This window comes from Podarcis raffonei, chromosome 4, assembly GCF_027172205.1.
Source record: "Podarcis raffonei isolate rPodRaf1 chromosome 4, rPodRaf1.pri, whole genome shotgun sequence".
Taxonomy (NCBI): Eukaryota; Metazoa; Chordata; class Lepidosauria; order Squamata; family Lacertidae; genus Podarcis; species Podarcis raffonei.
This window is the reverse complement of record NC_070605.1, coordinates 59,386,359-59,400,313: the sequence shown is the minus strand read 5'-3', so window position 1 is coordinate 59,400,313 and position 13,955 is coordinate 59,386,359. Positions and strand designations below refer to the sequence as shown.

The 13,955-nt window shown below is 40.9% G+C and overlaps 1 protein-coding gene across 11 annotated transcripts in view; it reads right to left on the bottom strand.

The window, feature by feature from the left end:
• Window positions 1–13,955, bottom strand: part of CASK (calcium/calmodulin dependent serine protein kinase) — a 127,027-nt gene that overhangs the window by 91,406 nt on the left and 21,666 nt on the right. For all 11 annotated transcript variants that reach the window (XM_053386883.1, XM_053386882.1, XM_053386886.1 and 8 more), the window contains one exon: window positions 110–222. In XM_053386883.1, the coding sequence (XP_053242858.1) occupies window positions 110–222 (113 nt within the window). The remainder of the gene's footprint in view (window positions 1–109; window positions 223–13,955) is intronic.

Below are 13,955 nucleotides of genomic sequence, written 5' to 3'. Positions count from 1 at the left end.
CTGAGCTCGCTCGCTCTCTCTCTCTCTCTCTCTCTGTGTGTGTGTGTGTGTGTGTGTAGAATACTGTACAACCAAAAAAAAGGAAGGAAAGATAGCCACTGATTTTCACCTTCTGTACTTAATCCTGGACTTGAGGTGAACTTTGCTACATCGACAATCTTCACAGCAAACTGTTGCCCCGTCTCTCTGTTGATACATCGCCGCACAACACTGAACGGACCCCTAGAAAAGAAGATAACCCATAGTTAATTGAGTGTAAGCTCCAAAATAGTTCACACATAGCTTTGTTTTTCTTTTTGATCTGATTAACTACTACTAACATGAAATTTTGAGAGGTTTACAGTGATATTTAGTCATTTACAGGAAAACCCCATCATTCTAAATATTACTTATGGTTATTACATTGGTTTTAGTCAGTTTAGCAAAAGCTTATGTTTGTGGAATTAACACCAGCATAGAAGACACTAAAAATCTTTTGGGTATGACTCTACAGCAAGGGTTGCCAACCTTTTTGGACGAGTGGGCACATTTTCAGGAAATGCCATGGGCACCAGTTACACATGACTGCTATGTGAGACATCACTTCAGGCATCAGAAATCCCTTTTACAAGGTAAGAATCAAATAGTCTTTTCACTTATACCTGTAGAGCTATCCCCAAATGAGACATACCAAAACTGGCCCATGAAGAGTAGGCATTTACAGAAGCAGGCATATAACTGCTTGGAAGCACATATAAAGTATTATTTTATTTTTTATTTTTGTGTTGTGAACCACCTTGTGATTGTTGCATGAAGGGCAATATAACAATCCAATGAATAAAAAGTAAGTAACATAAATAACATAAAGTCAACTTTCATTTCAATATCTCTGTCTAGAAAGCTGCTTATCCTCCCTTTAAAAACAGGTATAGGACTCAGATATTACATTGCATTTTATATCTCTCTTGCCCCCCCAAAAACAAATCTGGGGCTTCAAATGGGCTTTAGAACTGAAACACAAAATGTTATTCTGAATGTGCACACCAACTTTCATTCACTTAAATATCTCAATTTTCAAGTACACTATTGTATTGCAATATATTTGTATTTTCCTTCCCCCAGCAAGTGTTTAAACTTGAAACACAGAAGTATCACCTAAACTTGTGTAAATAATTTTATTCTATTATATCAATCTTCAGAGGAGTTATTGTATTACAGTCATACTTCTTGTTATGTTTGCTTCAGGTTGCGCGATTTCAGGTTGCGTCCCGCGGTGACCTGGAAGTACCGGAAAGGGTTACTTCCGGGTTTCGCCGCTCACGCATGCACAGACGCGCAAAATGACATCACGCGCATACGCAAAAGTGGTGAATCGCGACCTGCGCACACGCAGATGCTCATGTTGCGAACGGGGCTCCGGAATGGATCCTGTTCACAACCAGAGGTATCACTGTACTTACAAACAAAATATTAAAATATTAAGCCAAAGGACTCACATCACTTGGCTGATCATCTGTTTACAACAGATTTTTCATGTAAAATAATAAAAACATACTTTCTTATTCCACTCTGTGCTTTTTTGCGTAATGCCAAAAGAAACAAATGCTTTAAGTCTAGCTAATGTTAATCTGTCATAATAATAACATATAAAAATTTCAGTATAGATATATCTGAACAAAGAAGACCTCTGGAAGTATTACAACCAATGAAAATTGGGATAGTTGAAGCAAAGGACTTTGTCCCTACTTTATTAGCCAAATCACTCAAGAACAAACCTTGGCTGCAGCTTATGGTTAGTGAGGAGAGAACTGAACTGTGAGTCCCAGTTTGAATGACATGCTAAGCATGGCACAGCACTAAAAGGGACTAGGGAGAGAAAAAGTGGCCATCAGCTCATCTCAGAGATCCCACATGCTTGTGCAGTCTCAGTATGCCATAGCTTGGCTTGCCGTCTTGTACATACCAGGTGACTGTGCTCATCTCATGTGAAGGTACACTTGTAGCATATATGCTTTCTTCCCACAAAAGTCTCACTTCTGTGAAGGAAGACAGTAGTCCATAAAGTGATCCTGTAAAACTTCAAAGTTCTTTTACAGAATCCATTTTTTACAGGACTAAATATATATATATATATTGACAGCATTAGTTTATTTTATAAATTTAGGCAACATGGGCGCTTAAGACTATATGCAAAATTTTGTTATGGTTTCTAAAATTCTTATGAAGGTTTCTTTGGAAGAGAAATGCATATTCACTGTATGTAGTCTTAAAGCTCTTGCAAAAAGAAAATCAGCCTTAAAGCCTGTTAAGCATTCTATAGCCCAAAGCTAGTTAAACATTCTACTGCCAAAGGATTGGCTTTAGAGCTATATATAGCTGGAAACAACAATTGTCAGATAAAGCTTATTAAGCAATTTAATGATCACTTTAGGGTTTATTAAAGATGGAACCGTTCTAAAATAGCTACATTTCAATATCACTGACATTTAGAAGTAGTTAATGCATATAACACCATTTCCAGAAGAAAACACTGCTCTTGAGAACAACTTCAAATAATTTTTCAGATGGTCATTCATGAAAGGGAAGGACTACTCTGAGGACCACACACCTGTGCACATTAGGGCTGGGTGGTATTTCAATACATTGAAACCCACTTGAGGTTCAGATCGCGATAACAGTTTCAATTTTTTTGAGCTAGGAATATATCACGGTGCTCACCCATGGCAGCAGAGGGTTCCCAAGAAGGTGCCCACCTGTCTGCCTACCTTCACCAGAACAAACAGGCTCCTTCTTCCTCCCTTCCTCCTGGTTGCTCCTCCTTCCCTCCAGCCCAGCTGCCATGTCAGGTGATGATCACACACAGAAAAGATAAGCCTTGGGAAGGACCTCAGATAAGCCTTGGGAAGGACTGTGTGAGGTTCTTTTAATAAGAGTGATGGCCTCAGCAGAGAGAGCCTAAGAAGGTGCTCGCCTGCCTGCCTGCGACTGAGTAAGCAGGCTGCCTCCTTCCTCCAGGTCGCTCCTCCTGTTCCCTCCCCTCCCTCCACAGCCTAGCCACCCCTCCTTATTTCAGACATTGTGATATATCACTATACTGCAATTGTTAGCTGGTGATATATCACGATCTTGAAAACCAGATCTTGCCCAGCCCTAGTGCACATGCACACTCAACACACACACAAATCCACACATCTGGCAGTTTCAGAATTATACATGTACACACACATATGCAGGCAGAAGCATGAACACAGGCACACAACACTCTGTTCACAGCTGGGGGAAATGCTGTATTTTGCTCTTCACAGAACCACCTCTGAAGAATAAAAGACAGGGTTTCCACTCACTCTCATCAGAGCTCTGTGGTGGTGGTGGTGGGAGAGGAGGAACAGCATTTTGTTCTCCACAGAATGATCTGGGAAGAGTAAGCACAGTGTTTCTTCTAAGCATGCACACCTGTTGAGTGCTACAGAGAATACCTTCTAAAGGCATCCCTTCTTTCTCTTGCATAGCACCAGGGTGGAGGTGTTACTGACTGTGCAGGAAACAAGAACGAGTGCTCTTTCTTAAGCACCTCTGACCTAGCAACAGTGCCAAGCAAATTGAGGAGCGGAAGCTTTCACAAGGTGAAGAAGTACCACCTTTGGAAGGCACTGATTAACTAGGGGCTTGGGCCTGATGTGGCACTGGACCATGGAGTTACCACTCTGTCCTGCAGAGAGCAGCAAGAGCTAGAATAGAACAAGACATCGTCTTTTGACCTCAAAGCAAGTGCAGAAAACAGTGCACAATGGGAAACTTTGTAGACCTCAAAAGATTACCCACCTAACAGAATAAGCGCGAGCACAGGACATACAAACGTTAGTGTATTTTGTATTCATGAGGCTCAGAAGCATCATCCCACCCACAGATCCTACTTGGTCGCAGTTGAAGAGATATTCAATTCTTCCCTCTCTCATAGCATACACCAGGGGTCCCCAAACTAAGGCCCGCAGGCTGGATAAGGTCCGAGGGACTCGTTTATCCGGCCCACGGTGACCCCCGCTACTTGCTGTTACCAGTGCTGCGCTGCACAGAGCACCAGAAATAGCTTTTGCGCATGTACAAACGTTATTTGCGCATGCACAAACGTTATTTCGGTGCACATCTGCATTGGAAGAGGCCCGTGCACATGTGCACAAGCTATTTCCGGTGCTCCTCCCACCCGGAAGTGAACTGGAAATAGCGTGTGTGCACGCGTATGGGCACACACTCCCCCGCTCTCTGTGAGATCGGCGCTGGAAACACCGGCCCGAGGCACAGTAAGTTTGACCCCTGACATATATAATGCTGCTTGCTGCTCTTCATCACAACCATTCAAGTCTTTCAATCTTCAGTGTTATTCCCCCACTTTGCCTAACAATTACTATAGCAATCAAACAGTTTAATCCTTTGCGGCTCCTACAAATGTTTGCTGTGGTCTAAGAATATGAACAGTTTCCAGCTCTTTATTATGCTATCACTCAACTGTACCTTTTTGCCTATAAAAGTTAAATAAATAATGCTGCACTACAGATGCATACTATGAAAGTGGATAAAATTTGGCCTGTAGAAATGTGAATACTAAATAACTAAAAAGCTAGATTCAAATGACCAGCTGGATCAAGGAACTCAGCTTTTCTCTACATGGCACAGTAGGAAGAACTGTGCAATGCCCTATTTAGACTACAGAAAGCCCTGCTGGAATTGACATCTGTTCACACATTTTACAAGGTTTCATAAAGCGTCTAGAGACATGGAACACAATTCCTCCTGTGCATAAAGTTCTCACCACTGTACTTGTGGGAAAGGATCCTCAATAGAATCTTTCCCTCCCTCTCATCAGTTCTTGCTGTGTGCAAGCATAAACAAATGGAGCAATACTGCTAGTCACCATCACCAATTATGGGATATATACGCAAGTAAGGCTTCACTTGGAAGAGTGGATCCAGATATGAGAGATGTTTATCCACATATGGGAGAATTGGTGAGAAAGGGGCAGAGGGAGAAAAGAGCTTGATTCAATCTTATGTGGACCCCTTCTTGCAGGTGCTGCAGGCTGGAATGGGTTGGATTGTGCTCATGTGGTTTTTTAAAATGAAGATAAAGCAGATTCTAGGCTTATGTGATGAGGCCAGAGATACAGACAAATCAAACCCAGTCAACAAGTTATTAATAAAAACTGAAGGTTTTTTTCCTGATCTCAGCCCGAATAATCATATTAGGTTTAACAAATTAACAGGAGTCAAGACTCCTCTACAGTTCTCTCAGTGCTTGTTATTAAGCCAAAGTGACTACCAGCACTACCAGCAAAATTATCAAATAAATCATCCAGTCAACTATGCATATTGCTTCCCCACTAGTAAGCTCCAGAGAAGTTGCAGTCTTTATGATATGCATGCTAAAGGCAAACAAGACAATCAATGATCTCAATTTTCTAATGCAATAATAATCAAATCTCTTCTCTTCTACAATATCTCAAGACCAATACCATGTTTGAATAACGTAGAAATTAAACTCAAACATGCCCACAAAACAAGATTCAATGGACAAACTAGGCAAAAAGAAAAGCATATTATACATACACACATGCACATACACTATTGACCCAATCACACATGTTGCAACCACTTTGCTAAAGTCTGAATCTGGTCAGTGCCTTGATGAGAGACCATAAGGAAACCCAATGTTCACAACCTTGAATTCTGAATGACAAGCAGGATAAAGGTGCAACTACAAGGGGCATTCATTACAGATTTCCCCTGATGTACCGTACTTCCCGTGGACTGAAACAACTGGGCACAGTTATTAGTCTCTACATTGTTACCAGCAAGAGTCAAACACTTCTCCCATCACTTTATGTAGCTTTGAAGACCTCGTCTGTAGAGGTTGGCAGGTTGCGACAGAAGCCACAACTTGACCTCAGAAATCAGCATTTCATCATCTGGAAAAAGCTTGCCCTTCAAAAATAACTTCATGATTGAAAAGTGGTGGAAGTCCGATGGTGTGAGGTTGGGAGGATAAGGGGGGTGAGGAAGGATTTCATAGCCACAGAACCGTGCTTCTGTCTGAGCAACATGCGAGTTATGAAGTGGTGTGTTATCCTGCAGGAGGCAGACACCTTTGGTCAGCATACCACGCCCCTCGATTTGTATGCCCTCCCGCAATTCTGCAGCAGTGAAGTGTAGTATGTCCTGGTAACTGTGGTACCCTTGGCCAGGGAATCCATTATCACTACTCCACACTGGTCCCAAAAGACCCTTGCCCACTGACAGTTGAACACGTGCCTACATTGGAGGTGGTGAGGCAGAGTGCTTCCATTGTTTGGACTAGGATTTAGTCTGAGTCATAATGATGGACCCATGTTTTGTCCCAATTGAAGTCTGGTGAAGAAGTCATCATGGTTTTTGTGACACATGGCCAAAAGAGTCCGTGAGCATGTGACTCGTTCCTGCTTCTGGAAAGGCATCAACAGCCAGGGAACCCATGACGCGGCAACTTTCCCATGTGCAAATGGTCATGAATAATTTTTTCTACAGAGCCCACACTGATCTTGACATCTGCAGCTAGTTGGCGAACGGTTATGCTGTGATCCTCCAAAATGGTGGCCTCCACTTGCCAGATGGTGTCTTCATCAATGGCGGACTGTGGTCGCCCAGGAATGGGAGCCGTTCCACTGAAGTCCAACCACAAGATACAGCTATTGTGGTACACTAAGAATGAAACTCCTGCTAGTGAAGTAGCTGTCGTATGAATGGAGTACTACAAGTGGACATCATTCAGAGAACTGTGACATCACTCTAGGCACATTATATACTCCTGTCCTTCTAATAGCCTTCTGGAGGAGAGTAATTACTGACAGCAATATCTGTTTAGATGACAGAGAAGTTATAGTCTGGAATGGAAAAAAAAATGAGTAGATAACATGGTTGGCATCAGTCTAAGGAAGCCATTTGGGCATCTGACACCATCAAGCATGGCTTCTCCATGCTAATGACAGCTACAATATGTAGATCAGAATAAGGAATTAGAGTACCCTATGCCAAAACAAAACACTGGGCCAGGTATGTTTCAGTGTAATCTCATAGAGGACACTAGAGGACACTCTCCTGGAGATCATTTGTGGTGGCCCAAAGCTCGTTTTGAAGTGCACATTCACAGCTCTTTATTCTTTTCTAGTTATAATACAACAGCATTGTCAGTTGGTAGAACATGAGACTCTTAATCTCAGAGTCATGAGATTAAGATTAATCTCAGAGTCATTGCCACACTGGGCAAAAGATTCCTGCATTGCAGGCGGTTAAACTAGATGATCCTCGTGGTCCCTTCCAACTCTATAGTTCTAGGATTCTATTATTATGTTTACTCTTATTGAAATATCCCAATACTTATAGTTTGATATGCATTTTATGGATATAGGGGTCATGCTTCATGAAATAGGTATTGCAGAATGTTGGTTAACAGCCATTATTGGAAAATGGTTTCCACAGATTTATGCAAACCTGCAAATGAGGGCTACTCAATTTTCTTTCATTCCAAGCAGGAATTGTCATCAGAAATGACTTTCCTACAGAATTCAAAGATAGTGACAGAATTCATATGGCAGTATATTGGCAAAGAATGTGATCTGAAGTCAGACAACCTACTGTTAAGAAATTATAGTGAAGAAAACTAGGAGAAAGTATTCTTGATAAGTACTGTTAACAACCAAAGTCAGTATTGACTGAACAAAGCAAGCAGCAGAGAGATATAGTCAGCAGATGGAATTGTAAGCCTTACAAAAGATCCTAAACTACATACATATACAAGTAAGAATGCCAGTAAAGATTTTTTTACAGCTTTGCAAGATTCCATTAAAATTATGGACTGGTCATTTCTTTGTTTTATGAAGGTTGTTTGAAACATGAAAGCTTGCCTTATCTCACCAACCTTGTATGTTTTTATGTAGAATCAGTAGGAAAACCCATACTTTTGTCAACCTACCCATCAAATGGATAATTTCAAAGTTCAAATTGATAAAAAATAATAATAAATGATATGTGCTTTTCTATGTCACAAGAACACCCAGCAGGATTTGTACTGATTTCAATTGAACATAAAACTAGCAAAGGTTTGAATAACAGTGATTTGATTGAGGATTTTGCTTCAAATAAGTCTTTAAAAAGTTCATTTCATTAAACAGGGTAGCAGAACATTGACTCTTAAATCACTTAATCACTGTACCATTATTTATCAGTGAACAGGCTATCACCAATTCATCATATGTTCCTCTTACCATAAAATCATACCATATGCTTTTTGGGTCCTCCCCTCCACCTTATTTTTGTTTATGTAAGAGCATTACATACAGTGGGGGGGGGGGAGAGTATTTGATCCCCTGCTAAATTTGCCTGTTTGCCCTCTGACAAAGAAATGACCAGTCCATAATTTTAATGGTAGGTTTATTGTAGCTGTGAGAGACAGAATAACAACAGGAAAACCCTCAGAAACCCAGAAGACAAAAGCTTCATGTATAAAATTAAGTGAAATGTTATGCCTGACTTGATTTTATAACTTTAATGACTCTCCTGCCCAGGACCCCCAAAACCCTTCGGCAATTCCTAGTTTAAGTTGCAAATGGTCCCTTTAACACTGTAAAGTTTTTGGGAGTGGGATTAGCATTAGGCACATCAATATTTGTTGCTGCACTTCACTCAACCCCAATTCTCCTCTCCCTGCAAAAAAACAACAACCACCAGGTGAGCCTCTCTGGGGAGAGCATGCTACAATCAGGAAGCCACCACAGAAAAGGCCCATTCTCTTGTTGCTACCTTCCAAACACTCTGGGAAGGGGGACACAGAGAAGGGCCTCAGATGACAAGCACAGGGTCTAAGTCAGAGACTATTGTACTATTACAGTGGTGTAATAGTACACTCTGGGAAGCTCCTAACAAAAAATAGTAAAGGAAATACAATAATAATACAGTGGTACCTCGGGTTAAGAACTTAATTCGTTCTGGAGGTCCGTTCTTAACCTGAAACTGTTCTTAACCTGAGGTACCACTTTAGCTAATGGAGCCTCCAGCTGCCGCCGCGTGGTTTCTGTTCTCATCCTGAAGCAAAGTTCTTAACCTGAGGTACTATTTCTGGGTTAACAGAGTCTGTAACCTGAAGTGTCTGTAACCTGAAGCGTGTGTAGCCCCATTTGAAGGAGCAGGTACAAAGGTTGGGGGTACTTCTGGATGCTTTGCTACCTCTGAAGATGGTTTGGAAACTTTACCTGGTGCAGAATTCTGTGGTCAGGTTGCACACTGGAACAAGGTGGCTTGAGCATATTACACCAATCCTGGCCCAACTGCACTGACTGCCAATTAATTTCCAGACCCAATTCACAGTGCTGATTTTCCTATAAAGCCTTAAATGGATCAGGACCGCAGTACCTCAAGGACTGCCTCTCTCCATATAAATCTACCCAAATCCTGCAATCATCATCTGAGACCCTCCTTCATGTGCCTCCTCCACAAGAGGTCTTGAGGGCAGCAACACAAGCAGGCCTTTTCTGCAGTGGCTCCCCATTTGTGGAATTCTCTCTGGGAGGATTGACTGGTGCCTTCATTATGCACCTTTAGGTGTCAGGTGAAAACATTCCTATACCCTTTAAAATGTGTTTGTGGGAGAGAGTGGGGGCGGGGAGGGTGGTATTGTGGGTGGGGTTTTTTGTTCTGGTTTTTCTTGTGTATTCTGTGTGTTTTTCTTGTATTTTTATGTTGTGAACCTCCTGAGATCTACAGATGAAAGGCGGTATACAAAATTAATAAATAATAAGAAATAAGAAAACACTGAATGTCATGAAAAGCATTGAGGCACAAATCTGCAACTAGGAAGAGATTTTAGAAATACTGCTTCCATTTTCCAGTGGAAGACTGGAAAAAGTTGTAAATGGACACAATATGTGAGACTGTTGAATCTGTTTATTGCATTTGTGGAGAGGAACCTACGGCAAGTGCATTAGCTTTCAGCTTTCATGGTTTTCACTGCATGAGTGAATTTGTAGTTAGGTCTTCTCAAACTGAAGGACTTTTGATCTCAGAATCAATAATGATAAATGCCTTCTCATAGATTTCCTTTTCTCTGTAGTTATTGCAACCAAGTAGCCACTGAGTAGTTCAGTATTCTGAGTTGAGAATTTTTGTTGTCCTTCTTTATCAAACATCTCATTAAAAATAATATGGTTTCCCCCCTTTTCAAAGTGTAAGTATGTCTTGAAGATGTAACCAGAGTTATTATTTTTATTAAATTTAATGAACAACAGCTACTCCTCTTTAAAATAATTCAATCTGACCTGTGCAACCAACTTCTGATGCTTCAGTGATTCTCAGATGCTCTCTGAATACCCATTGCATGTCAGCTGCTGGTTGTACTGTCCCTCAGCTCTGAATACTTCTATTAAAAATAGCCTTTCAACTATAGAAGTACACAACCATATAGCAGTGGGAGAACCACAGCATTCTGTCAGTCTAACCATACTTATAGGTATGGGAAACGTTCCCTACCAATAGATCAGGGTTTCCTAAACTTGGGTTTCCAAACTGTTGTTGGACTACAACTCCCATCATCCCTAGCTAGCAGGACCAATGGGTGGATGATGGAAATTGTGGTTCCAAAAACAGCTGGAGACCCAAATTTGGGGAACCCTGGTATAAATCATTGTCATCCTACCTGGTGCAAAATATCAAACCTTTGAAGAACAGCAGTTTGAATAGCCAGAGCACCTGCAATGATAGCTGAGATCCGAGTATGAAGAAGACTTGTTAGTCTCTTGTTACTCAAATGTCTCCAAGCAACTTGCAACAAATTTAAAGCATAAATATAAATACATTATTGCATAAAAACAAAATAAAACAACCCGTCTAACAGCCGCAGGAAGCTTTGGCAGCATACTAGTAACAAAATAACAACATCTTGGTCTATCAAAAGCAGGGAGGAAAGAGAAGTGAAAAAGATGTTGATGAAGGCAGAACTTGCTGTGGACAGCATTCCGCAAATGGGGAAGCACAACTGAAAATGCCCTCTTTCGTTATCACCACCGTCCAAGTCTCCCTCAGAGAGGTGATCTGAAGGCTTGAAGGGTGGAGAGTGATTCTGCTGGTGCGAGTTAGTATCTCACAATTGGCTCTGCTGGCTTGTGCTGATGGGAGCTGGAGTCCAACAAGGCTTCCCATCCATGTTACATCATCACCCGTGAAGTCACCCATCTCTCTTAGAAAATAAAATGCTTGCTTGTGACGTACAAATTTTGTCTTATTGTCAGTCACCTTGGAATTCTTTTGGCAGGTGGAAAGATGGGCTACATTTTATATAAATAAATATAAGCAATACACCCAAGCTAATCATGCCAGATAAAAGCCAGAGCACCCACTACTAAGCGGGCTTTGGTATGAGTGTTCAAGTTACTCTGCACTGGTTGGAGAGGGGATCCTGAACACCCAATCCACCCAGACTTCCTCTTCTGTTAGGTAGCGGGCAGCAGGGTGACCTGTACACCACCAGAATACCTCTCCTATCTCAAGATCCCAATACCAGATACATATACTCAAAACTGATAGTCCAGTAGACAAAATACCTGGAAAAGGACTGGAATTCTTAAGTCAACAGCACCACTGTGTCCCTGCCCTACAAGCCAACATATACAAAGGAAGTTGCTTTATAAATTGTGGCACAACCACCAAGGAGACCTGTGTGCTCTTACTTGCTCCAAATGCAATTCACAGAATGGCGTTAAAGAGTTCTCAGTGAATTTGATGGCTAATTAATACTTGCTGGCAGCTGCCTCAGAAGACTATCAATGGACTTGTGGACAGGCCACACTCACACAGAACATCTGGCTCACAAATGGCAAATCAGTATAAGCTGTAAGCTAGTCAGAGCTCCTACACACTCCTAAGGAACTTGCTTGGGAGCTGCTGGCAAATGTGAGACAATCTTGAGAGACTATGGTATTGACTACCATGGATATCTTTATGTTCAAATACAGGATATAAACCATTGAAATATATTGACAAAACAGAATGAGGCACTTTCGTAGCTATCTTGGTATCTAAGCTGTTTAAAGCATTAGGTCAAGCACAACAACTAAAGCAGGAGTTGGTATAAAACACTGATATTGTTATGTCTTTCCATAAGTGAATAATCATTTGCTGAGTGTCCTTCCTAAGCAATTAGGAAAGAGTCATAGTCTGAAGCATAGATGTAAATTAATTTCAAAACGAAAACAAAAGAAATTCAGGAAGTGTTAGGAAGGGCTTGCCTTTTCTTCCTTGTAAAGGTTAGTGGAATGACCTAGAATGATACCTTGTCTATTTTTCTAAGATCCAACAAATAAAGGTCACAATATCATAGGATACTGCAGAAAATAAGTTGCATCAGAAATGCCATAGGCACTATTCAACAAGTGCTTGTAGCAATCACTTCCCAGAGTAGAAAAATAACAGATTTCAATTTTGAGTGTTAGAAAAGTTGAAGACCCCTTGAGCTTCCTGTACAAAGTTTTGCAGGAGAGCTTTGCAAAAATCCAGGTAGATTCCAGAACAACCTCAAAACTATTCTAAAGCAGCTGTGTGTCTGTGTGATTAAGAACAGTTAACTCTGGCTCACCTGACATTCCAACAGACTGGAAATTGGACAATTTACAGAATTGTCAGAGTCACAATGGAGCGATCTACTGTATCAAAATAGTGAAATCAAAACATTTCAGATACTGAATTGCTTATTTACTGGCTAGATTTCAGTTTTTCTTATGCTTGCTTTACCACTCTATTACTGGAGACACTCGGGACAAAGATGTCTGTCTACATTATATGCTACAAGCAGCATTTCCTAAATGTAGCTATTGTGTTTGCCAATATTTACAACTTCAAAACCTGGAGCTGATGTCACATTGCTGCCTCCCTCCAGTGCTGTAATATATTATTATTATTATTATTATTATTATTATTATTATTAGGGGGTAGGATGCATATACATTTGTCAAACATCAGGCTAAAGTACAATTTAAATACATATTCTAGTGATAATGTAAATATTAAACACTCAGCACTAAATGCAACATAAAACAGTGGCTAAATACAGCAGTAAACAGTGGCAGTAGTTTTCTATAACACAATTGTAGTTTTGAATGTTATACCTCCTAATACTTTGCAGAGATGGGGAGCAAAAATGAAGACAACACAACATGCTCTAAACAAAGCCACCAGTTCTTCACCCACAGTGAGGTGATTCTACAAGCCTGGAATCTGTCCATTCATTCTGTAAAATTCATTAAGCTGTAGCAAGAGTATAAAGAGGGAAAAGGCATAGGGAACCATAGAGTGAAACTACATATTACACTTGATGCTGAGATGCCTCCCAAAATACCATTGCTACATAACTTCTTCTTCCACATATCATGTAGGAATGCTTACCTGATAGGCAGCCCCACAGAGTGCATTACACTACCCATTAAAAAGTTATAGAATCATAGAATTAAGGAAGTAACACATGAAACAACTAAAGAAAATTTATTTCCATTCTCTTATAAAAAGGCTCCTTGGTCTTCTGCAGTCAGGAATCATAAGGGTGTAGCCAAGGATATGAAAATTGTCAATGATTTTTGTACCACTGCAATGGCATCTCATATTCCCAGTACTTGGTATACTTTATTTTGAACACTAAGCATGCTATTCTTGCATAGGCTAGCATATCTATTGCTTTTGAAACTACCATGTACAATATAATGATTCTAATCACAGACTACCTAAACCATTTACAGTGGAACCTCGTGTTACGGACGGGATCTGTTCCGGAGGCCCGCCTGCCACATGAACTGACAATTTAGTGCTTCTGTGCATGCGCGAGCGGAGAAACCCGGAAGTAACCCGTTCCGGTACTTCCGGGTTGTCGTGGGACGCAACACAAAAACACGTAACCTGAAGCGGACGCAACTT